The following is a 25,884-nucleotide window of genomic DNA, read 5'->3' on the forward strand; positions in this document are numbered from 1 at the left end:
GAAACACATGGAGACGGAGAAAGAATGCTGCTGAAGCCATGTCTTCCATAAGGCCATCCTATCAGTCTCCAAGCCCTGAATTTCCATCTGAGTAGCCAGATAGGTTACACATAGGCTGGGGCAGACCCAGTCTGCACAGGGCCTATGAGCTGCTGGAGAAGTGGTGCAGATGAACAGGTGGCACGTGGGACATGGAATGTGTTCCTGGTTACTGTTCTCCAAAGACCAGTCTGTCAGATGGGATGGACTTGGCCAGAGGTTGAGTATGCTTCCTGTGAAAATAGAAAATCACCTTCCCTATACGTTAAGATGACTCCAAAAGTAATGTCTCCCATTTATTTTAATGGGAACTACAACAGACACAAAGAGCATAATAAAGCTATTTGATAGAGCAAATCCTCAGCTACAAAGCATTATTCTTCACCTTCATCCCTACCATTATCCATGTGTTCTTGCCAGCAATGAACTGCATGCCACACTTGTAAAAATCAGCATGGATGTCTATAGTGTTACTTGTCTTTCACGTTGCTGTCATCAGTGCCTCACTGTGCTCACATCCACTATTTGGCCTCCATAAACATTCAGCAAGCATCAGTGAATGTCAGTGAGTGCCATTTTTTCTGAATGAAGGAATTCAATGAAGCTCTTCTGCTTCATTCTCACTTCTATGTCAGGCTCCATTCAGTCAGACTGCCCTTCAGCTGCTGTCTGTCACATGGCAACAAAATGTAATGGGATATTGGTAGGAAGGTTCAGCCTCTACTGTCATCCCACCAACGTCCACCTGTGACATCATGGGTCAACATAATAAAATGAATATATATATATAAATATATATGAAAAATATATAATATGTCATTACTTAAAGAACAACGATCATAAAAAGCCACATCTTTCTGTTTGCTCTCCACCTACCCCAAAATTTTCAGACTTCTGTTGCTGATGTCTTTATTAGGAGAGATACTCAACCATTTCCCATTACTCTCATCATCATTTTTCCACACTGATCTCCTCCTTTTGATCACACCTCTTCAGTATCCTTTGTCCTAGGCTGAAAGTCCAAGTCCACAGCATGGTTACACCATCAAAGCAGGATTCAAACCAATAACCTAAGCACTATCAGGGCTTGGTATTTGTGATCTTTCCCTGGACTAGGCTGCAATCCCATTCAGGACAAAAGCTGAGGATCTTCCTAGGCTGTCTGAGGAACCAAATGAAAGATTCCATTCAATGCACCCAGCACACCCAGAAAGTCTCCAGTGTGCAGCAGCAGCAAGCTGGAACAGCCTCACAAAGAGAGCTTGTTCCCATCTCTGCAGGTTTCAGGCCATCACCTTTGAATGCTTATCAGAGCTGAAATGGACTATGCTTCAGGGAAAGCTCACCCCCAGGCGAATGCACAGCTTAGAGAATGCGAGGCTGCTCATGAGAGTCCCTCACATGCTCCCCACACGCTCAGCCCACCAAGCTGGGTGGAGATAAAATAGAGTTTTATGAGGGTAAGATGCTATATGCTGGTGGATGGTACTGGAAAACAGGTTACAAGCTCAGCAACTACTGAAAGAAGGGAAGATAAAAAGAAAGAGAGGAAGAGAGAAGGAGAGAGAAGAAGAGAGGAGAGAGGGAGGGAGGGATTATTAAAGAGAAAAGAAAAAAGCCTAATAAATCATCTCATCTTTTCCCCTGCCTGACTCAGCAGAGGTCTCTTACAGCTACCAATAAGGAGGATCCAGCTTCTGACATCCAGCTTGCATGGATGCTTTTCACCCTGCCTGGTGTCAGGTGGGAGTGATAGCTCCAGTCTCATCTCCAGAACAGAAAGTAAATGAAAAATAAATAAATACACACACCAACTAATTAATTAAGAACGATAAATGTAATAGAAAATAAAAAATAATGAAAATAATAGTAAAAATAGAACCAATTATTGCTTACAAAGAAGGCTTTGTCTGACAGCAACTGGAGAAAGTTAAAGTTTCAAGGGTCCTTGCTGCTGTGCTGTTGATGCTGTCCCATCCTGCAGCATGCCCAGCTTCAGGCCTTTTCCCACAGGCTCTCGAGGAAATCTGCAAAGCAAGTCGGGCTCCTGCTACAGCCAAACTCCTCCGGCTGTTGTAGCTCCACGACAGACTGTCAAAGCCGCCTCGATGGATGCCAGCAGAGGATCTGGCCCACTCATTTACATTCACGACTCCGTGATGCAGCTGGCAGCTGTGAAAGGGCTCATTTGGAAGGCAGCGTGGCTGGGATCAGCATCACTTAAGCGATAATCTGCTAATCAGAGCTTCTTCTGTCGGAGTAATGCTCCCACCTCGTCTTTCTGTGCTGGCAGTTTTCTCCTGCAAAGCTTGCCAAATCATTTCAGCTCCTGGCTGTTTTGGAGGGGTTTTCCTTGCTCACCTCCCAGCTGGAATTTGCCCTTGGTTCTGCCTGCACGTTGGATGACAAGACACACACAGTGAGAAGAAAACTTGATCCAAGCCCAGGTGTGCCGCCAGAGACAACTCCACATGCCTCATCCTCCTTTTCTCCCAGACCATTTTCAGCTCTGTGATCCATTTTCTGATCTCATGTCGGGCGCCCCACCCCACCATAATGACTTTGCCTCAGTTACTGAGCTGAGACACCACGTATGACACTGAACCCCACTCTTTCATCATGCCAGATGCTCATGGCTGTGTGACTCACATCCCAAATCTGTTCGATTTCCATACATATATTTATGGCTTTATATATGAATAAATATATCCTCTCGCCTGGAAACATACAAGGCCTCAAATATACATCTCCCACTGGAAGGATGGAAGTCTGCATTGCTTTCATCAACACAGCACATAAACATTTTTCTAAAGCTATACCTGGATAATAGCTCAGGGATGAGCACAGACATAAAAGAAGATCTACTGGACTGCTCTGGCACCTTGTAAACCATACTGAAGGGTGTTAGAAGAGGTGCATAGCCCATCTATGACCACATCTCACAAGCATTTCTGTGTGCTTAAAGAAGAAAAGAGCTTTTGCAGAGAAATGTAATTTATAAAAAATATTTTCAAATTTAGTTTTGAATTCTTCCTATATTGAAAAATCTATTACTACTTTTTATTTCCTATCATTTGGAGGAAGGGGAGCAGGGATTAAAAGGAATTGAAACAAAACAGAAAGCTGTTGAAAACCAAAACATTGTCCCAGGAAGTGCTTTAATAGCTTCGACTCTTACCCTCATTTCTCTTGAGCATTCATCGACTGCTCAATGTGTGAGTAAAAAAAGTATATTTTCCTTATTCTGACGTTCATTTCCAAAGCTGCCCTGTCCCTTGAGCACTGGATGCTAATGCAGAAACTCATAGAGTCATAGAATGGCTCAGGCTGGAAAGTTCCTCAAAGCTCATCCAGTCCCAACCCTGGGCCATGGGCAGGATTACCTGATCAGGATTACCTTCCAAATCAGGCTGCCCAGGGCCCTGTTCAACCTGGCCTTGAGCACCTCCAGAGATGGAGCTTCCGCAGCTTCTCTGGGCTTTTCACCCGGCTTCTCATTTTGCTTTGAGACAATTTTTCATCCTGGGATTCGTTCATGAGACCCAGAGCAGATGTTTTCCTAAAGAGCCAACAAAGAAGCCATCGCACACTGCTTCCACAGACCTCTCAGCCAAGAATTACGACTTCAGCTTTGTGCAAACAGTGTCAATTAGACCTCTATTCTACTCCTTCTTTGCTCTGACCGTGTAAAAATAGTATGTTGACATCAAAACTCTGCTCTTTACAGCACATACAACAAAAACGGCCAGAAATTCATGATGGCCATCTGGCTTGATGCAGAAACCCGACATGTCCAAAGCTGCTCCTTGTATATTTTGGCCTTGACTTTGCAAACAAAACACCAGCAAAAGCCAAGTGAAAACAGAGCAGAAAACAGTGACACTCAGCCACTGGACTGACTTCTTGCACAATGAGGGATTTTTGCAGTGTGGATCCTCATCCATGTCAGACCTTTCCCTCCCCTGATCAGTGGCTTCTGCTGATGTAAGCCACGATGTTTCATTGAACCTGAGTGACCCAGGAGAAAAAGGACAAGAGGTGTTTTATCCAGGCTGGGATCTCATCTGCTGCAGAAGGGAAACATTCACCCAGCTGGGAGGAGGAGATGTTTATTATTAGGACGTGTATAAGTTAGCTACAATACAGAGCCAGGTCACAAGAGCAATAATTCCTGGTCAAAACCTTAGTGAGTTTAGATTGATTATGTATTTTTTATACTGTTTTACATCAGGAGGAGGATCTAAACATTTTGGTTTGTTGTAAGACGTCGGAGAAACTCAGTTCAACATGTGCCATACCCAAGGGTCCCCTTAACAACATTACAAAGGCTTCTTTTAGTGCTACATTCCTTCTGGGTTCATTATACACATGTTCATGGATAAAACCTGAAAGAAAAACAAAACAAAACTTAAGATGTCCGAATTACCTTTGCCTTGATGGAAAGAGATGCCTGGAATAGATCTGCTGGAGAATGGAGTCCTGTGCCCTCCAGTGGGAAGAGACCGCACAAGCTCACAGGCATCATCCCAAACAACAGCAGTATCTGGACATGCAGAAGAGCTCATCTGCCTCTCAAAGGTCTGCAGAGAAGGGAAGGGTTGCCTTGTAACCTTGGCTGAGGGAATACACATTGTCTGGGTATGAATGGAGATGATAAATGCACTTTCCTGGGGACACCTCCTCAAAAATGAGCAAACTCAGCTGTTTCTTGCCTGGCTTCGCATAAACATGAATTTCCAATGGCGGTAGGGCCTAAAAGTGGAGGGCCTGATCCTCAGCACCCAATGAATCAGGAAGAGAGGGGGATCCTTTTCATGTAGGGAAAGAACTGGGCAGTTTGCTTGGGAAGAGAAGTGCTGGGATGATGCGAATTGGGAAATTCTCCTCTGGTGCCTGACTGGGAATCACAACCACGGTTTTAGGCCTTAAGTTGCACCAGGGGAGTTTCTGGTTGGATGTTAGGGAACATTTCTTCCCCAAAAGAGTGGCGATACAGTGGCACAGGCTGACCAGGGAGGTGGTGGAGTCACCATCCCTGGAGCTGCTCCATAACTATGGGGATGTGGCACCGAGTGGGGGTGGGCTGTGGTTGGACTTAGTGATCTCAGAGGTCTTTTCTAAACCTTAATGATTCTATGAGCGTGTGATTTGCTGTGACTTTAGTCATACAGTCATACAGTCCTAGTGCTCAGCTCCCACATGCCTGCTCTGCCCACCTCACCTGCCCTCACTTCTATCTTGCACTGAGTGCCTTGGGATATGTGTCACGTTCACTACTTGAGAAAACTCCTCTTTAGAGCTGGTCACAATGCATTTGATGCTCATGACTCCAAAGACCTACAGCCCTTGCAAATCTCACCCTCCCAGAAAGGAGCAATGAAGCAGACGTAGACTGCTGGAAGTGGATTTAGGGAATCCTGTAGCACGTGGTTTACTTTGATTGTAGATAACAGGGATCCAGAAAAACATCCTTCATAGTCTTGGTGGCCATAAGAGTGGGGCTCTGCTGGGCCAACTTTGAGCTGGGGCTGGAGAGAGGGGACAGTTTCCTTCTTGCACAGCTTAAGCAGTACAGTAATAGCTGCCTTTAATCATTAAATGATTGGAGTGAGAAATTATCAGCACAGAGTCATCCCTAGTCCAGTCCCAGCACATTAGGGATTGGATAAATAGAGGTGAGCAAAGTCTGGATGTCCACTTAACTGGATCAGATCCTGCTTAGTAGATCCTGGTAGCAGCAGGAGGTGGGGGCAATGCAATAAATGAGGTGCCCCCTTGCTCCTTCCCTCCTCCCTCTCCAGCAAGAAATAATAATTAAAAAAGAAGGATTAAAAACCAGCAAAGGAGCTGCAATGGGGCCCATGAAACTTTGCAACAGATATATATATTTTTCTTTTCCTCCTTCCTTCTCCTTTTCGAGCCCCTCTCCCTCCAAAAAATATCTTTTTAATCCTTACGTTGGGTTCCAGATTTGGGAACAGAGTGGTTGGGGGGGAGATGGGGCAGACTGATGGGGTTGGGGTGGATTTCGGAGGGGTGAGGGGGGGGGGGGGGAAGGGGGTTTGGCTTCATCGCTTTTAAATCCTTTATCCTAAATCTTTCGCGTGGGTGCCCCCTTCAGCACGCAGTGCCCAACCGGAGTGCAGGGGGTGGGACGGGGGTGGGATGCGGATGACCCCGTGCCTTGCAGCCCGCCGGTCACAGGCTGAGTACGGCCGGCCAATGGGGGCTAAGCCGGGGTGAAAAGGGGGGGAGGGGGTTTTTATACCTACCCCGCTCCCCCCGAAGTGCGGAGATCTGTCGGGGCTGGCAGGGAGAGGCAGAGGGCTTGCAAAGAGGAGGAGGAGGAGAAGGAGGAGGAGAAGAAGGAGGAGGAAAAGATTGCATCAAGAGCTGCACTTTTTTTTTCTCCCTCCCTCCCGCTCGCTCTCTCTCTTACAGGAAGCCCTACTCTACCTTAGCCTTGGAAAGAGCCCCTTTTCATAAAATTAGCTGAAGGCACCTATTCACAGCCATGGGGCCGTGAAAAAAAAAAAAAAAAAAAAAAAAAAAGAGGCAACAAACCGACTGTAGAGGCCTTTTAAAATTTATTTATTTCTCTTTTTTTTTCTCTCTCTCTTCGCTCCAAAAAAATAAAAGAGAAACGCGCACAACTCATCGTTGTTTTTCTTTTTTACCATCTTCCCTCCGACGGGGTCCGGAGGTCTGTTGGGTTTGGTTTGGGGTCTGTTGGGTTTGGTTTGGGGTTACTTCTCTTTTTTTTTTTTTTTTTTGGGGGGGGGGAGGGGGTGAAAAGGGAAAGCAAAATAAAGCAAAGCGCAGGAGATGATGTCCGAAGTTCCCCCAATGAGTCAGCCCGAAGCTCAGCGCTGTGTCCCGCGTGGGGCGTCCCTGTCCCCCTCCCCTCCACGATTCTCTTCCCACGCCGGAAAAAAAAACCCCACATGATCAGAGGATGGCTGCCGGAGCTTCACTCCCTAGCGGCATGGCTTTAGAAGGGCTATCGTGTACTTTTCTTATTATTATAGATATATTTACCTCGCGATTTTATGAATGAAAGCGCCCGGCTGAGCTGCTAGTAGCATCCCCACCGTGAAACTGCGATGCTGGTGACATCCACGGGGTGTGCAAGGTGGTGGGGGGACACGGGGAAGGGCGAAAGGGATGCGATGCGCTGGGGGCTCCGCTGAGGGCTCCTCCCGGGGAGAGGGGGTTAGGGTTAGGGTTAGAGGGGGGGTCGGATCGAGGACTGCGCTCCCGTGCGAGTGAGAGAACGGGAAAAAATAAAAACAGTAAAGATATAGAGACGTATTAAAAAAAAAATCAGACCACGTAGCGGAGGGAAAATCCTTCTTTTCTCTTTTTCTGCCGCGAGAAAAAAAAAAATATTCTAAAACGGAGTACCTAGAGTGGCGGTAGGAGATGGGGGGGGTCGTCAGCCTCGCGCTTTCACGCTGCACTCAATCGGCTTTTTGAAACTGCAGATCCTCTGAGGCAGAGAGGGAGAGAGGAGCGAAAAAATCCCGATTTGTAACTGAAACACACTGCGAGCCGGAGGGCTGGAGAATAAACCTATTGTGGAGGCGAATCGCGCGGCGATACACCAGCAAAAAAAAAAAAATAAAATAAAAAATAAAACCCAAAATCCCCCAGAGCACCGCTGTTTGCGAAAAGTAATTGAGGAGTGAAAATATTTCCGAGTTTTCGCTCATTTTTTTTTTCCCCTTAACTTTCTGCTTGGAGAGTGCTTTGCGAGCCGAAAGAGGAGAAAAAAAAAAGAAAAAAAAAAGAAAAAAAAAAGCTTTTTTTTTTTTTTTCCTGCCTTTCCAAACCCCTCCGAAACCCAAAAGATAAAATTACTGGATCTAAAAATAAAGCAGTGGTTTAAAGCCTCCCCCACCCTCTCCGATCTCCCACCCCTTCCACCCCTCTCTCGCCTTTCTCCCTCCCTCCCTCTCTCTCTGCCTCTTTCTGTGTGTTTGCGTTTGACAAAGAAATTATTTGAACTTCCCACTGCCTCATAAAAAGGAAACAGAAGAGCGCGGCTTTGACATATGGATGTGATTTTTCTGCTCTGAGACAGATGCACGCCGAAAACAACCAGCACCGGGGGCTGCGGCTCTGAGCGAAACCGAAGTCACTCCGCTTCTTCGCATGGGATCCTTCGCTGCCTTTCGGGAGCTGCCCGCATCTCCAGCCATGAGAAAGCGAAGCAAAGGACCGGGCTTTCTCGTCATGTGCCTTTTTGGCTAAACAAACAAACAAACAAACAAACAAAAACAATCAAACAGACACCAGTTCTGGAGAGTGAGGGGTGGTGGGGGGGGGTTGGAGGGAGGGAAGGAGAAGGAGAAATCATCTGCGAGCGGAGCGCTGGAAGACCTCTCCGTCCTCCAACTTCCCCGAGAGAGCGTGGATGCTGGAAGGAGCCCCTTGGATATGGGATCATATCTGGTTTATCACAGCCTGGGTTTGATCCTCTGCTGCTCCGTGCTGAGCTCGGTCTACGCTCTGGTGAGTGCCTCCGATCCTTCTTTTTCTCTCCTGTTTTCCTCGATGAGTAAAATCGCAGCGTTGGGGCACTGAGGAGGCAAGAGAGAGACGAATTTGCAGCCCCGGTGGCTGATCTCGCTGCTCTCCGAGCCGCTGCACCAGATGAAATTAAAATGTCTGTGCTTCCCGGAGAGTTTGAATCACTTTTCAGTCCCTCCGGACGGGAGCGCGTGTAGTTTGACAGGGAGCTACTCCGGGAAAGGCGTTTTGGGGGATCGCTCAAAAGACACCTCCCAGGAAAGGGCGATTTTTCCTTTTTTTTCCCCTTCCTTCCTCTCTCTTAAAAAAAAAAAAAAAAAAAGACATTTAACTTTCATTTCATTTCATTTTCATTTCATCTTCCTCATTTGCAAATCTGCTTGATCTCGGCAAAACAGTGCCTCGCTCTCCGAGATTAATTTTGGAGAGCGTGGGGACTGCAGACAGTTTACACTCAGGAGCATGAAGGTAGTATTAACCCTTCGCTCCCTGGCACTGTTTTCACCTGTTCCTGAGCACACCAAAGGAGGAAACCTTTAGAGAGGTGACAAAAAAGGGCTAAAGACTGCTTAGATTCCTTAATGGTGGTGATGGGCAATGGGTTGAGATCTACGGACACCCTCTGCAGCCCCGGGTGGTCTCCCCAAAGTCCTGCCACAGAAATGAAGTGCACACAGAAATCGGCCACGGGGTATTAACTCGTTGCTGGGTGTGCTGCTTTGACACGTGCTTTGCTTTCTCCATCCCTGATGGTGATGGGTGGCATCGCCATCACTGCTTCTTGCTGAGTTCTGGTGTAGGAAGTGGCACGGCCACCAGCTGATCACCAGATGCCACTTAATGTGGTGTCTGCTCTCCAGGAGGGATGGATATAATAAAATCATAGAACTATTAAAGATGGAAACGACCCCGCAGATCATCTATCCAATTGAGGTGCATGGGGAAAGGGGTTGAGGACCCCAGTCCTGGCTCTGTCCAGGTCCTATCCAACGGGCTGTCACACGGGGACATTTTTTGGGGGGTTTGATAGGGCCTCATGCAGGGTGGGTGGGGAGGTATTTCCCCATTTCCAGCATCGTGCTGGGGGGAAACATCAATCAATGAGAATAGACAGCCCCTTGGAAAACAGTCTCTGTCACAGTCCATCCCTGTCTTGATTTAACTCTATGCACAACTCAAAGCCCAAAGAAAACTGAGGGATGCTGAGGGGCAGAAAGTGCAGGTTCAGTGAGGTTTTAGTGAGATCTGAGGTTTCTCCCAACTTCTTGGGTTGGGTTAGCATCTCTTTGACCATAGGGACTCTACAGCTGTGTCAGGACGGGCTCTGTAGATCCTGTAACACCTGCTGTCCCCATAGAGCTCCTGTTAGGACTGATGTTGTTGAAACAGCCCCATTGGAGCTGAGCAAACTTCAGAATCCAGGAGAGATAGGCAAGCACTGACAGCCCACATCCACTCTCAGTCCCACTTTGTTCCCTGTCCCAGTACATCCCCGTGTCACCAGCAGATGCAAGGAAGCAGTCAGTGAGCCGTGTCTCAGTGTCTGGTATCTCCTGTAGGTGTTTATTTGTCATACTCCCATCAGAACAGACCCTTTGTGATCAGGAGCTCCATGCTCTAGCTCAGGGGGAGCAGACCTGGGAATACATCAGGAGTTGCTCCACCAGAAATCCCATTCAGTTTAAAAAGGACAGAATGAAATGAATATTTTGGACACTGATTTTCAAGCCTGCTTGCCCAAAGGTTTGAAAAATCACCCTGAAAATTCAGGAGCTGCAGAGTTAACCTGGGAAAGAAAAAGAAAAAAGAAAAAAAAAAAAGAAAAAAACCCCTAAAACCTGAGGGTAGCTTCAGAATGATAGGGATGCAAGGATTTGATTTAGAGATAGACTGTGACAGCTTTGGTTTGGGCTAAGAGTGGTACCTGGTCCTCAGGGTCAGGAGGATTCCCACAGAATGTCGCATTGAGCTCTTGGAATTTCAGGGCACGATTCATCTGTCTGGGGCTGGAGGACGTGAGGTTGAAAGACTGTAGGATGTGAGGCTGGAAGATATGGGACTGGAGGATGCGAGGCTGGAAGATGTGAGACTGGAAGATGTGAGTCTGGAAGACATGGGGCTGGAGGATGTAAGGTTGGAGGATGTGAGTTTGGAGAGTTGTGGTTGTTTAGCTCTTTGCTGCTCAGACCTTTGCATCTTAGAGCCAGTGAAGCCCAGAGCACCATGCCTCCTAAATCTGGGGCTGTCATTCCTGTAGTTTCTTTGATCAGCAGGCAAAGGTGGCAAAAAAAAAGTGACAACAGAACTGGAGTAGGGATGGGGAATGATGTATTTGATGGTCCGTGTTGTGCTGTGTGTGTGTCCTCACGTTAACTCTAAGCATGGGGGGAATTCACACTTGAAAGTGCAGTGGGAGTGGGTCCCATTGCAAAAGGAGTGGATGATGCTCTGCTCTCCCCCAGATCCCCCAACAATCTGGAGAAGCTCTCCTCTATGCCCTCCTCCAGGAATATTCCTGATTAACACCCACTTAAGCGGTGGCAGAAATCAGTTTATTGACTGAGTGCTTTGCACTCAAATCTGTCAGGAGAAGGGGTGACATTTGGGTCCATTTTTCTATTTGGTCAGACCAGCCTGAGTCAGACAGCCCTGCAGATACGGGCTTGAAAAGATGATGCATGCAAAAGGAGCTTTAAAAGTGGGTCAAACACTGGCAGGAGGGGAGAATTTCAGATGTGGGCACTGTTTTTGTCAGGAAAACCTCCCTGTGTCCCTCCTCCAGCCAATACCCCCATGGTTTGCTCTGCTGAGCTGTTCATTTCTTACTCAGTTTCATCCTCAGCTTGAGCCTGGTTATCTCTGTCAGAGATACTCTGTGGAATAATATAAATATATATGTATATAACAAAGCGATGCCCTGCTCAGATGCTTCCTGTGGGGTCTGTGTTGGAATAACTCAATTTCAGGAGGTGGGTAACATCCTGAGCCAACTGCAGAGTTCTGCATGGTGGGGAAAAGTGGGTGCTGGTGTGGTGTGAAATGGGTGGGAGGAAAGGCACCAAGTGTTGCCTTTCTACCATGGCAGGAGGTGCTGCTCCTCTGGGGTCTGCACTTGGCTGGCAGAACGGGCTCCTGTCCTGCCTGATGGCTGCAATTCCCCAACCCTGGTCCTTCTGCTTGGGCACTGCTGAAGTTTGGCTTTGCAGAGAAGCTGGAACGCACCCCTGAAAAGGCAGGAGGTGTCAGAAAGGGATTGGGAGCCCTTTTCTTGCAAAAATGACTCAAAATGTGGACAAGCTTGGCCAGGTCATCGTCAGGATAGTTGGACTAGATGAACTTAGTAGTCATTTCCGACCTTCATGGTTCTATGATTCAGGAGGGTCCCAGCCCTCACTCCCAAGAGAGCTGTGTCCACACCAGTGCTGATGTTGCTCTCCAGCAGGGAGGTCTGATAGGAATAAGAAAAGTTATCCTGCTTCACACTGGAGGAGCACCAAGTAGCCAAGACCCCAGTGTCCTGCAGCAAAGCCACTGGATTAAGGAGGTGTTGGCCCATGCTTTGCTCTTTGCTTCACTCCTTGTTGTCTATCCCTCTGATCAGAATCACTTCTAAATGGATTTGGAAAGGGGAATGATGTCAGGTGAAACATTTGTAGCTGGAAAGGGAGAAAAAATCATATTCTCCCTCAGAATGGTGCCGATAATAAAAAGAGTAATTGTCAAATAATCTCACATAGAGATCCTGCAAATCCCGACTACTGTCTGACTTCGTTAAATAAAGACAGCCTCCAAGTGCAAGGAAACAATGTCTGAAATGTTCTTTTCTCCACATGAGCTTGGGAGTGTGCCCATCCCTGCCCTGTGTATTTATGAAAGATATGGTTTTTGTTATTGTACTTTGGGATTAGCAGATATCCCTGGACTATAAAATACCCAACCGCAAAATATAAAGCAAACAGAGCTCTGCGTCAGGGTAATGCACGGGCTGTGATTTCACCCTGTGCAAGCCTGAAGTGCTCAGTGGCAAACCCAACATGAGCAGGCTTGGGTTTGGTGCAGAGGGAATAGGGAATGCACTGGGGCAGATATGCACACGGAGGGTCAAGGCTGCAGGAAATGAAACCTGAAGTGTGCCTTTTAGGTCCAGGCAGTTGTTGTTTGGTTTCTGACCTCCTAGAAATAGCCCCAAAGCATTGCTTTGAGATCAGTGGGATTATCCTTGGGAGGGCAGTGTGTCTGCAGTCTCAGCCAGGGGTAACCCGGTCCAGACGGCTCAAGCTCAAGCAGGGACAGCTGCTGTCCCCATCACTGCACAGCTGAGCAGCCCCTGTGCTCCCATGTCCACGTGCAAAATGATGCTGAGATCCCTGCCATGACAGCACGAGTCGTCTCACATCTTTGCATCCGTTGACTTGGCATCCGTTCTCTTCCTGGAGGAGAGAAGGCTGGGGAGACCTGAGAGCATCCTTTCAGTATTTAAAGGGGGGCTGTAAGAAAGAAGGAGACAAGTCTCTTTAGCAGTGTCTGTTGTGATAGGACAAGGGGAAATGGTTTCAAACCAAAAGAGGGGAGATTTAGACTGGATCCTTGTTTACATGAAGGATAGTGAGGCACTGGAAGAGTTGCACGGTGAGTGGTGGTGGATGCCCCATCCCTGCAGACACCCAAGGTCAGGCTGGATGGGATTCTGAGCACCTGATGGAGCTATGGGTGTCCCTGTTCATTGCAGGGGACTTGGACTAGTTGGCCTCTAAAGGCCACTTCCAACTCAAATGATTCTATGATTCTGTAACTCCATTCCTGGGCACACCAATGGGTCCATGGGTGGAAGATGCTGGCTGGAGGCTTTCACTCTGTAGGGTTGTGCTTGGGAATCTACTGCTCAGCCACCTGATAAAAAGCAGTTGAAATCAGTCTCTGATTTGTAGATATTTGGGGCGCAGACATACACTTATCTTGCCTTGGTTTCTCAAGAGTTTGACTGCCTCTTGCCTGGGAATTGGCCCTCAGGTCCTCATCACTGCCAAGCAGCTCCATCCTCATCTCCCTCTGCTGTGAGATGGTGATGAAGTTTAGTGCAAATTTACATGCTCAAGAGACTGACTTGCTGTTCAATCTCCTGGGCTATCACTGGGCTCATCACAAGCTTTTGGGTTCTGATCCCTCCCAGTCCCACTGCTGTTGAACAAAGTGATGACCTCAAGAGGATCAGCCAGTTTTAAAGATCAGACACTTTGCCCTGGCACTGAGAGTTTGCTCCCTCCCTCTGCATCCACATGGATGTTACAATACCATGTGGATCTCTCAGCCTGAACTGCAGCTGACCTTACAAGAACTGCTGTAACGAGGATGATCTTTGTGCTGCACATTTTTGCAGGATGGTCCCGTTAATAAGTGATGCTTGGAGCTGAAATGCAACCAGCAGAATTTCTTCCTGGGTCTGTTCCTGAGCTTGGATTTGTCATGGGAACAAATATCCAAACTCACGCTTGCTACACTTGGCTTGATGTTAACCTGTTGTTTCCAATCAGGCCAGGATGACCCTTATTACTAATTAGTGGGGCTCTGTGCTTTGGGAGTCTCCCTCTGGAGGCCCAGCTTGGTTTGACTTCCAGAGACCTGATTCTAAGAATGGAAAATTTTGGCTGGATGACACCCTGTTATCAGGCTGTACTTTGATCCTCCTATTACACAAATCTCCCTGAGAGCACTCAGGCGATGCTTTCATTACTGCAATCTTCTGCAAGGCTGTCCCGTCTTTCTGCCCACACATTTTCCCCTTCAGCCAGCAAAGCAGAAAGTGGACTTCTCTGCCCCTTTCTCTTCTCACTCTTCCAGCATTCCTGGCTCGAGGCATTTCAGCAGAGCAGGGATTGTGCTATCCCTGGTCAAGAGAGAAATATTTCAAGCGCTGCAGCTGGGGTGGAGGGAAAGTCAAGGGGAGAAAGCCATTTATCTTCTCTTTCTCTCTCTCCTGCTGGGGAAGCCCTGTATTTCTGAGGGCACTGGAGGGACCCCAGGGTACAGACAGCAGGAAGGAGTTGGCCTGATGCAGTGACACATGAAAAGTAACTCAGTGAAACAGCTCAGAAAGGTGTGGTCCCACTTAACCCACAACTCAACCTCCTTCTCCTCCATGAGATGACTAAACTCCCTGACCTAGCAAGAAAATAACTCAGGATGGGAAAAGGGAAATAAATGCAGAAGGTTTGTTGCTGGGTCAGTGAATGGTGTCTGCACATCAAAGGTTTGGATGAGCTCCTGAGGTGCAAGAGGGAGAGATGGGGTTGCACCAGTGGGGACAGCAAAGAGAGCCAACAGTGTATGCAGCTCCACCCTGACACAACACCACGTGTATGATCATTATGCTCTGGCATAAATCCTCCCCCCTCCTCCTTTTGACAGACCCACACCCCATCCCAAGCCTACTGTGAGGTCTGTAGTGCCTTCTGCTCTTGGCAATAAATGCACACAGCAAGGTGTGAGGAGCGTAGGCTTCACTCTGCTTCTGAACCCTCAGTCACTCGGCCAGACTATTTAATGATGAGCACTATTCCTGGCAGGGTTTTCATCTGGGCAGATGAGCAGCACTCCAGATAACGTTCCCAAGTGGTGCATCAGGATAGCACAGGGACTGGATGTGATCACATTCTCTTTTGAGAATATTCAGGCTTGTAGGCATGAGATGTGCCACCTTGCTGGGCTTCAAGACCAGAAGACAAGACCCAGCCTTTTTATTCAGCAGCAAAGAAGGACTCCCAAGGCTTAGAGCTGGCCTGGAGGCAGCACAAGCATCCAGCCCCAGCCCACCTCTCCAATCCTACCAAAGTACAGAACAAATGACCCTTCAAAGTCCAAAGGGATTAGGAGTCTTCATGTCTTTTCACTGTAATAACCTCAAATATCCACCAGATATTATCTTCCAGATAAAGGGCTCATCCAAGGGAGACCTGGTCTCTTGGAAAAGAAACCCCTTAGATTAGAGAATGGGGCAAGCCCTGGAGATAACAGTTGCTGTCTCAGCACCCAAGAAAAGCTGGTTATCTTGCTTCTCACATGGCTGCCCTGTCATTAATCACAGTTCCTTGATGTTATCTTTAAATCTGTCTCCCTCTCTTTAAGCATTTCTGAATATCTATTTGCTTGGTCTTGTCACACTGGGAACAAGAAGCAGTCTCAATTGCATCTGTAAAAGCAGTTTGGAAAGTCACTGCATGTCCTTAGAAAACCTTCTTTTCCCTTCACTGAACTTTGGCTTGGGACTTAATTTTTTTTCTTAATTTCTATATGTTTTAACTGAAAAGTGAGCATTATGCAAAACTCAGCTTATTTTTGCCAGGGGTTAAGGAACAAGGTGCTCTGAAGAGGAAGGTAGGGAGCTACCACATCTTGAACATGTAGCAGAGGACAAGTGATCAATTAACCGAATTAACCCAGTGGAGTTTTGGGGGACTCCAACACTGCTTAGGACCACTAGTAACTCATTTGACCCTCACTGCCTTGATTTATTCACCTGTTTAACACACCTTGATCCTGCTCTGCCTATGAACTCTGGATCTGGTGACCTGGGAGCAGGGTTTGTACCTGTATTTTTTCACCCTTTTCCACACTGTGCGGTTCCCTTTGCCTCCCTCCCCACTGTGATGGCATTCTGCTCTGTCATTTCTGTCGCTCTCTTTGGCCTCTCTTTCACAGGGTGAAGGAGGAAAGAAAACAGTGTTTGACCAATCTAGTGAGCACGTGGGACTGCTGATCCCATGGATCCAAAGACATTAGGAAATACCTGATCTCCTTCAGGAGGGAAACACCAGCAGCTCCTACTGCTGCAAACTAAACTCAGTGAAAGCAGTGGGCTGATTTCCATGAACTTTGCAAGCTATTTCCATCTATCCAACTTTTATTGCTTGAACTTCTGCCTCTCCTCAGTGTTACCTCGACTTTCTTCTTGGCTGCTCGACTCCAGACCACTTCTCCTTTCAGTGCAGTTGGAGTTAAAATAGATTTGAGAAAATGGCTATGGTGAGTGGTTGCAAGGAAATGACCTGTTTCCCCTTGCTGTACTCAAAGAGTAAGATCAATAAAGCAGCATTATGCAGCATATCTATTTCTTGGTTAGCAGTTTCTCTCAGCTCAGTGGAAATACAGGAAATTTCTTTTAAAAACAAATGTAACAGACAGCTAATAAGAAGTTGAATTGCTAGGAGATGCCCAATGCATACAACTTTGAAACCTTGTGTTGCTGGCTTACCAAGAGCCATCTGCTTATCAGACCTTTTCACCTTTCAGATTTGATATCAGGTTTTTCTCCAAGCCTGTGTTTTCTTCCAGTGTTCTTGAGGTTATGTTCAGTGCATTGCTTGTTCAAAAATGACCTCCTCAGTAAGAAGATGAGATCAGGAACTCAAATTTAGCTCTTCCATTGAATTTCTGCATGCTTTCAGGCATTTCTTTCTCTGTATATGCAGTAAAGGCACAGAGGACTTGTGGTTTAGACATGCTTTAGAGGGTATGGTGGGGATTGGTTGATAGTTGGACTAGATAATCTTAGTGATCTCTTCCAGTTTTAATGATTCTATGATTCTGGAGTGAAAGTGGAGCCTGTGCATTTGGAAACATTTATTTTTTGTTCATAAGTTCATAAGTTCATAAGGTTGGAAAGGACCTATAAGATCATCTAGTCCAACCATCCTCCTATCACTATCTCTTGTTGTTCTTCTTCACAGAGAAGGATGAAAGGGAGAGAGATGTCTCCACAGGCACAGAGGTGAAAAAATTTTCCCATTCTAAATAACCATGCTCACTAAAACATAGTCCTGTAGGCAGTCAGAGGGTCTGATGAACTGCATCTAATGCAGACATGACTTGTTTTCACTTGAGCTGTTACCAGGACGGTCAAGTCCCAGGCTAGTCACTGGATGGGGACAAAGCAGGAAGGATCTGATTTCCCATGCCTGGCTCTAGATATCAGCAACGTGTTTTAATAGATCTCAGAGCTGCCTGATGTCTTCAAGGGACCAACTCAGCCACAGAGCATCCCACCTCAGGTCATCCATGGCTGCACCTGAAAGACACTGGGTGAGCCTGGAGGTCTCATTTCCTCAGCTAGTGAAGGCATGAGGTTTGGTGCAGAGCTATTATGTATGCACATACATACAAGTAGACTTGTGGGCAAAGCTGTATGTCTCTGACTCATGCTGTAGCATTGTTAAATAGCCTTGGAGCATCCCAGCATATAACCCCACTGCAGAGCACCATCTTCATCTCCAATTCATTTCCCACCACGACTGGTGTTCCTCTGTCAGCCTTTCCCCACCACAATGAAGTGTGTTTGTTGTTTTTTGCCTCATTCCTGGGATCAGTTTTTCTCTCTGATTTGCCTTAACCTCATCATAGAAACCACAAAGCTCAAGGGGCCAGAGCATTCTGCTGGCATAAATCAGTGGTGTTCCTGCAGAGTGCAGAAGGACCAAGAGTCTCATCTGATGTCAATCAGCATCACTGCAGGGAAATGAGAAGAGAGCCAGGGGGTGATTTGGAGTAACCCAGCTAGCACATTCTGGTACTGGCCTCCTGGCCCTGGGTTGCCTCTGGATGGGAAGAAACAGGATTCTGCAAGCTGAGAGAGCTGGGTCGGATGACAAGCCCCCCAGATTCCACATGCTTCTCCAAACCATGTTCAGCCATGCTTCAGTAGCTTATTTTGTGGCTGGCTGCCTTGTGGAATGAAAAAAAAATCCTTTTTTGAAAGCATTTAAAGATGAGCAATTTGGGGGGGGGGGATCTCGGAGAGAGGGAGTGTCACTTTATTCTGGCTATGGTGGCAGTTGGAAGGATGATAAGCATGCTGGTAAGCTGGATTTAATTCAGACCACAGGACAGGGCTGAATTCAGTGGTTGGTTTGGGTCCATTCTTGAAGACAGTCAAGTCATAATGTCTGAATCTAAGAGATCTGAGCAAATTCATCATCTGTTTCAAGTAGACTGAGCAATAGATGATTACTTTTTCTTCTCTCCTAGCTCACTTCTAATGTTGATTTTGTCCTAGCCTTCTTTGGTGTCATTGACAGCACCAGTTTGGTTAACAAATTGAGCTTAAGATGCCTTTTGCACATATTTTGTAGGACTGTAAATGGGAAATTAGGCCATTCAAAGTCACAGCTAATGTGTATTCTTCATTTACTCTGTCATCAGCAAAAGATGACTCAGGTTTCTGCAGGAGCAGGGGGAGGGGAGAGTGCTTCAGCCGGTGAAAATGGAACATCAACCCTTGTTTTTCACCCCGGTAAGGATCCAGCCCTGGTTCTGTGCCAACAAGTCTGCACACGGAGAGGATCTCCATAGGGGTCGATGCGGGTGTGTGCTCAGCTGAGCTGACTCTGCACTTCATGGGGCGATAAGGTCTTTAAGTTACCCAGATAAGCAGAACGATTGCCAAGCCAGAGGGTCATCTGACTGCCATCCGTGAACTGAGTGGAGCCCTAGCAAATCTGGGCATCCAACTCCTTCCTCAGCCTCATTCCCAGACTCCACATGCCCCACGAACAGCATCAGCCTTACTTACTGACACCACTAGTAACTCCCCCAGAGAATCAATCGTATGTGGTCTCACTGCTTTGGCAGTGGTCTTGGCTTCTCTTCCAGATTTCCTTGTTCATCACCTTCCCTTTTGACTTTTGGTAACACTGTTTTTCCAAGCTCTGTTGCTGGACCTATACTGCCAGCTGCCAAAATGGACATGTAAGATAAGATGAAAGGGAAGAACACTTCATTGAAGTATACCTCCTTAAGATTCAGCTAACACTCTGTAGAGATCAAACTAGGCAAAGATCTGTAGTTTATGCTTCCAAAGGCATCAGGTCAGGAAGCAAGGGCAATGCAAAGCAGAAGGAATCTGGAAGATAATGATGTTTGTTTCACCAAAGACCTGACACGTGCATCAGCCTAGGTACTGCAAGCTCAGGGAATGCACTGCTGCAAAGTTGGCAGTCACTGGAACAGATACCACATCTACAGATCATCCATTCCTAGCTGGAAGCTTTGGATGAAGTCATACTGACATGGGTTAAAGATATCATAGACATTATGGATGTGGACACAGTTAATGGAGGCAGAGAAGGAGATACAGCTGATTTATTTCCTCCCACAGGATTAGTGTGGCCCCCTGGGCAGGGATCCCATACTGTAGCAGATCCCACTCCATGGATGCCCAGCTCAATCTCTATTTACTGCTGCATCCAAAGCATTAATAACTCTGAATCAGGGCTGTGTTGTCACATCAACAAGCAACCACCACCTTGTGCTTCTGGAGCAAGAGGATGCCTTTATCCCTGCCAGAAGATACCAATAACCCCTTGTAATGTGCAACAGGGTTGATTTGTCTCCAGGGCCACCTGCAAAGGGGTTTTCTGTTCTGAGAACCCACTCCAATCTGTTTCATCTCCCATCGGGGCCACCAAAGCTTCCTTCCCTTCCAAACTTCCCCTTAGATCTGCAACATCATCTCTGTACTCACCTCCAGGTAAGCACCACGTCAACATCCCATCTCCAAGCTCCTTCCCTGTTCCAGCCCAGAAGGGACAGCAGAAGGAGGAGGGTTTGGGGGGGGTGGGGGTGGGGGTGGGGGGATGCTGGAGCTGACCGTCTGAAGTGAGGACGTCATGCCTCAGAGCAGCCTGCACAGCACTGAGGGCTTAATGTGCCGTAATCACAGAGCTGGCCTTGTTGTAACTGCACCCCTGGCAGCTCCCGTGCTCCCTGCCTGTGGGATTTTTTGGAACAGATCCCCCCCCCCCAAGCAAAGGGAGAGGAGTCTGCATGGAGGAGGGGAGAGCACAGGGAGTGGGGTGTCGACCCTCCTTGGCCACAGACGGTGCTGGCCCTATCGGGAGGTGAATCGGGACATTAATCAGTATTATGAGGATTGGGACGGGGTCAGATACCTGTGGTTTGAGGCGTGCTTGCAGGGCTCAGCATTGCCAAAGTCATAATACCACACACTGCTCATGAAAGAGCACTGCTGCGATGTTCTGGGAGGAATGGTGCTGGGGGGGGAGGGGTGGTGATGGGCAAGGGCTGGGGGGGGGAGGGAGGGAAAAGGTGAAGGGAAAAGAAAAAAAAATAGAAGCTCTTTCCGTGGGTTTCCTAGCAGGAGGGCAAGAAGAGAGGGCTGCTTGCTTTATAATCTTCCTGCTGATCCTTTGCCTTGCCTCTCCCACCCTCCGTGCAGAGGGCTTGATTGGCATCTCTTCCCACAAGTTATGAGAGCATGCAAAACGAACAGCAGCCACCGAGGTGGTAGAGGAGATGCTAAGAAGGAAGAGAAGATAGAACCCTATGGCTGAGACAGGAACCTAGGAGAGAAATCAATGAGATTCTTGTTCCTGGGAAGGTGGGGGAGACAAGGTTCTTTCATTGTACCTGTGATTGAAGCCACTCTGCCCTCCAAGGAGGGGCCTGTGTGAAATAGGCACCCTCTTGATTCTGGCTTTCAGGCTTTATAAAGACTTAGGAGAGCTCTCAAGAGTTAAGGTTTGGGTCCACCTCTCTGCAGAGCTCTCCATGCTGGTTTTTCATCATGTGTCATAGGACACAATAGGTGTCACAGGATGGGATGTCATAGAATCATAGAATGGCTTGGATTGGAAGAGACCTGGTCATCTAGTTCCAACCCACCTGCTGCCAGCAGGGTTGCTTACCACTAAACCAGGTAACACATTAGGTTGCTCAGGGACCCCATCCAACCTGGCTTTGAACACCTCCAGGGTTAGGGCATCCGTGGATCTGGGGATCTGCTATGGAAGTCAAGTAATGACAGAGGTATGAGACTAAGTGCAGTCTCCCCATCTCCAAGGGAGATAGTCTAGGTCCCCTCCATAGGAGGCAAAGATCCAGCAAGAATAGAGATGCTACAACACATACCTAAAGAGAAGCAAAGTCACCCCACAACGTGGCTGATTTCTGTCTTTCTCTTGGGAGAGCACAGACAGTGAGATCATTGTGACACTGTGGATATCTGCAGCGAGGCAGGCTGGATCCCTGGGTTGGACAGAGGCAGAGCAGGAGAATCCTCATTCTTGTGACAGATATAATCAGGGCAGACTGGAACTATCTCCTGCATGTGGCTCAGGCAGCCATCAGCCACCTCCATACATGAGGGCAGGTTGCCCTACAAAGGCAAAGTCCAGGCCTGTTGGCTCAGCACTGCATCCTTCTCCTTTTTTTCTGTCCATTACCTTTTTCTGTTTTCATAGTTTTATTGTAGCATCTTTTAACCATGGTGGGCTTTAAGCCATCCTCCTTTTTTCTAAGACAATAATATTATTGTGTTTGTGGAATCGTGGTTAGAGACATCAGCAGGATGTTCTCAAAAAAGCTTCCTGGTTTCCATGAGCTCTGCATGCTCTGAATTTATGGTGCATGTTGATGCCAACAATTGGTGTTGTACATCTTATTTCCCCTTCTACTATGTACAAAAATGCCCTTCAGATTTTGCAGTACAATTCTTGCTCCTCCTGATGAACGAGGGTTTCAGGTAACACCCAGTGCTATTGTGAAGGGAGACCTTGCCTTAGGAACCCATCTGAACTAATATATTTGCACAATTATGACAGTTGCCTAAAATATCATGAGATTAAGGGAAAAAAAAAAGAAGGAAGATTTGTATTTCTCTTCTATTCCTTTTACTCTGGCACTCTGGAGATAATCTCCAGCTTCTTACTGCTAGTATGCAGGGTAAATGCTCGCTTTTGTTTTAAATGCAAGCTAAGTGTCACCCAACACATGACTCCAGTAGCTCAGTCTCAAGGAAAACAAGGTTTTGTAAGTATGAGATAAAGCAGTGAGAACTCTCTGTTCTCTTGCTTGGCTGGCTACCCCATGTTCTTGAAGGCTACGTGGAGAGACTGCCTTGCAGTCTGCTACAGGTTCATCCCCCCTTCCTTAGGCATTCTGGGCAGGAATGTTAAGGTGGGACACAGCCCATGGAGTTCCAGCCAGTGCACTGTTGACCCTGGGGAGCTCAGTCTGTATAAACAATGAAGGATAGATTTATTTATAGATGAATAGAGGCCTCAAAGGTGTCTGATATATCTGCCAAGGGAAGGTAGATGCAGCACAGGCCCAACAGAAAGCAATGGAGCAGAAGCTGAAAGCCATGAGAGATACTGTAGGATGTCAAGTTGAATGTGACACCTGGATGCATGCAACTAAATGGCCTCTGGCAGGACAGAACTGGGGATTTTCCTCCCTGAGGCCAAGGGAACAAGAAGGAGACCTGGAAATAGTACATAACTCCTCACAAGCAAAGTTGTCTTTCTCTGTTGATTAAGCTGGAGTTGCTTGCCCTAGGATAGCTCAGGTACATGTGGTGGATTTTGGTCTATGTAGCAAGGTTTGGACTTTTCCCATTCCCAATCAAAATCTGAAGCTGCTGTAGAAGTGCAATTAGATGTTACTAATAAGAAATCCACCAAGACAGCAGTGAGAGAATCTTCATCCCTTCTTTCTGTCCAGAATACCAAGATCTGAATCAAACGGTGTCTTTTAAATTGATTTAAAAAAAAAAAAGTTTTTTGTTTGGGGAAAGGAAAAGCAAGAAAACAAGTTTTTATTCAAAGATCAGAAGGAAAACACCCATCTGAGCAAGGACTTCTGAGGAAATCACAGCAAGTCCTTTTCTCTCCCGTTTCACTGCATTTTCATGGCTGATACAGTTATACTATGGATTTTCATCTTCTTCAGGAATATTTGGAACTAGAAATAGTACCCACCATTCCAGGCTGTACTTCCTTGGGTTTGAGCCTGTAGTCCCCAGCTTCAGAGGTACCCAAGGACATTCATAAGCAGTTTGCAAATTGTAGCTTAAAGACCATGAAGTCTACCATCAAGGGGGCAACAGGTTTTCGTATAGGGCCCACATCTCCACCAGGAAGTGGTGAAAGTCTCACAAAAGGCAGAGAAAGGCTGAAAACCACTGCTCAATCAATAGCATCCACATTTCTGAGACTGAGGGAACAGTTAGCCTCCGATATTTCCTTTGGGTCATCACGATTTGAAACTTCTGACCTTTAACTGATAAATGCTGCTTCTTGCTGTGGTTTTGTAGAGAAACTGGGGAGTACTTAACAAGACCTTGTCAGCTACTGGCTGTTGTGATCTGTAGAATGGGAACATTATTCTAGATGTAGAGTTGCTGGCCTCTGCTGAACCACAGACCAGCTGATGGGATTAAGCTCATTCTATCGAGACTTCTACAAAGTTGTTTATTCTTCTGTAGTCGATGGAGAGAGACAACTAGCACCATTAGAAATCTCTTCTCCTGCATGTAAGTGGTTTGTATTACCTGTTGTTTGTCCCTGCCCTTCTTTGTGGTCTACAAGAAGAGCCTTCACCAACACACTAGGTTAACTTTGGCTGAGGATAGAGACAACTCTGTGCCAAAACAACCTGTGTACTATTTTCATTTCTTTCAACCATCCCGAGGTAGCTTTGAGAAGGCTCTTTCTTTTCTGGTTCTCCTTAGACTTGTTCCTTCAGGTGTGCCTCTAGGTACTACTGCAGTAGGTACAGGTACTAGGTACTACTACTAGGTACTAACTGAAATCTGAGGTAGTTATCTACAAAACAACTTTGCATCCTAATTTCTTGGCCTGGGCCATAAGTTCCACAGAGGAGAGATATGTTTTGCCTGCATAAAGACAAGCATAACAGTAACATACTCTTATCTGTGGCTCAGAGTGTGTTTGTTCTACAAATACTGATGTAAATATCTAGTCTTTGTCTCCCACAGGAGTCACTAACACAGATCTATTGGCTTCAGAGAAGTGGCTAGTTTTGCTGTAGGCAAGCAGCCAAAGATAACATCTTCCTGTCCTCTCCCTCCAGAATCTGTTTTGCCAGTTCAGGGAGTGCTTTATTTTCAATCACAAAGACTAGGGTGACAGGGAGGATGTATATAGAGATGTGTAGCTTACAGACACAGTGATTATACCAGCTCCTGTTCAAAGGTGTAGCAGTGGAGGATCTGGGGCTGAAGTGAGGGTGTTCCCCTGTGTCTGCTCACCCATACTGGAGTCCAGCCAGAGAAGCTTTCTGCTTTCTTATTTTCTCCGCTGCAAATCAACATCAGGAGGGATGAAAAGAACTACAGTTAATGAGTTTGAGAGATCATTACACTGACAACTTCTCACAATGGCCTAGTGGTTTCAGCAGCCACCCTGAACTATCTTCCCTCCCTATCTGCATCGAAGTGGTTGTGGGTATTGCTTCAGATTCCTGGTAAGCTGAGGTGGAGAAGCTGAGTTTGTGTGGTCTAACTTTCTTTTCACCAAAAGTGTCTCCTGTCACTTCTCATCTGTCATGGAAATGACTATGAGAATTAAGTGAAAGGTGTAGCCTACGATGGTGTTTGGGTAAAATATCTCTCCCTGTAGCTGATTTTTTTCAATCCCAATGCACGTTTCATCTGGAACCCACTTCTGTAAGACAGCATTACGACCAGTGATGGAAAAAGATTCCTGTTTGGGTTTAAAAATGAATTAACATGTAATATTGATAACTTTTTTTGGGAAATGAAAGATACTGTGAAGTTTGGAGATATAAGGCAGTCTATCTCAACTGGGCAAAATGTTAGCCAGAATAAAGGCCAAGAAGAATTTTCTTCCAAATGAAGACTATTGAGTATCACAAAATTTCTTCTGACTTTATGTAAAGTAAGTGGCTTTGGCCAGAATCAGACAGGTTTGTTTTTTGATTTTTGACTTTTGATTTTTGATTTTTTTTTTATTTATTGAGTATCAAAAGGGTAGATCAAGGGTATCACAAACAAACATGGTTTCACAGTGCCTTCAGGCAGAGGCCAGAGGCAACAAAGCAGAGAGTTTGATGTGATGTAGTTATGAGCATTCAAAGACTAAAGCAAATTCCAGAAGTCTTAAAAGGACAAAAATGCACACAGGAGAAAGAGTCAAAGATCAGTCTACTCCACTGATACATTAAACTCATGGGGTCTGTGCTCTGAGTAATCTTACTTAATTACAAATTACTCCTCCATGAGAAACTCCATCCAGTTACAACTTCAATCTTTCATGCCACAATATCCCGCAGCAATTAACTCCAGGAATTAATACATGTAGAATGAGAAGAGTCCCAGATCTACCATCTCCTAACGTCTGATGTCCCACGTTGTCACTCCTCAGTGTTTGCAGCCAGGCACTGACAAGTGCTGTTAAAACCCATTCTTCTCCCTCCCTAGAAAACACAGCGACCTTCAGAGAGCTTCTCAGACCATGAGGATGTGCTTTCTTTGGGATCACT

At 46.6% G+C, this 25,884-nt stretch overlaps 1 protein-coding gene and 1 long non-coding RNA gene across 2 annotated transcripts in view; one reads left to right on the top strand and one right to left on the bottom strand.

Moving 5' to 3' along the window:
- Nucleotides 1–4,143: 4,143 nt before the first annotated feature.
- LOC136053895 (uncharacterized) lies at nt 4,144–6,368 on the bottom strand. Its single transcript, XR_010622691.1, has 3 exons — nt 6,312–6,368; nt 5,399–5,567; nt 4,144–4,424 (listed from the first exon to the last, which is right to left on the bottom strand). It is a non-coding gene; the product is annotated as an uncharacterized LOC136053895 (long non-coding RNA).
- Nucleotides 6,369–7,854: 1,486 nt separating this feature from the next.
- The window catches only part of PTH1R (parathyroid hormone 1 receptor), a 107,017-nt gene continuing 88,987 nt past the window's right edge, over nt 7,855–25,884 (top strand). The window contains exon 1 of the mRNA XM_065744856.1: nt 7,855–8,553. Within this exon, the coding sequence (XP_065600928.1) occupies nt 8,479–8,553 (75 nt within the window). The 5' untranslated portion in view covers nt 7,855–8,478. The remainder of the gene's footprint in view (nt 8,554–25,884) is intronic.

This window comes from Cyrtonyx montezumae, unplaced genomic scaffold (genome assembly GCF_038088225.1).
Source record: "Cyrtonyx montezumae isolate F1298 unplaced genomic scaffold, pur_monq_1.0 scaffold_32, whole genome shotgun sequence".
Lineage (NCBI taxonomy): Eukaryota > Metazoa > Chordata > Aves > Galliformes > Odontophoridae > Cyrtonyx > Cyrtonyx montezumae.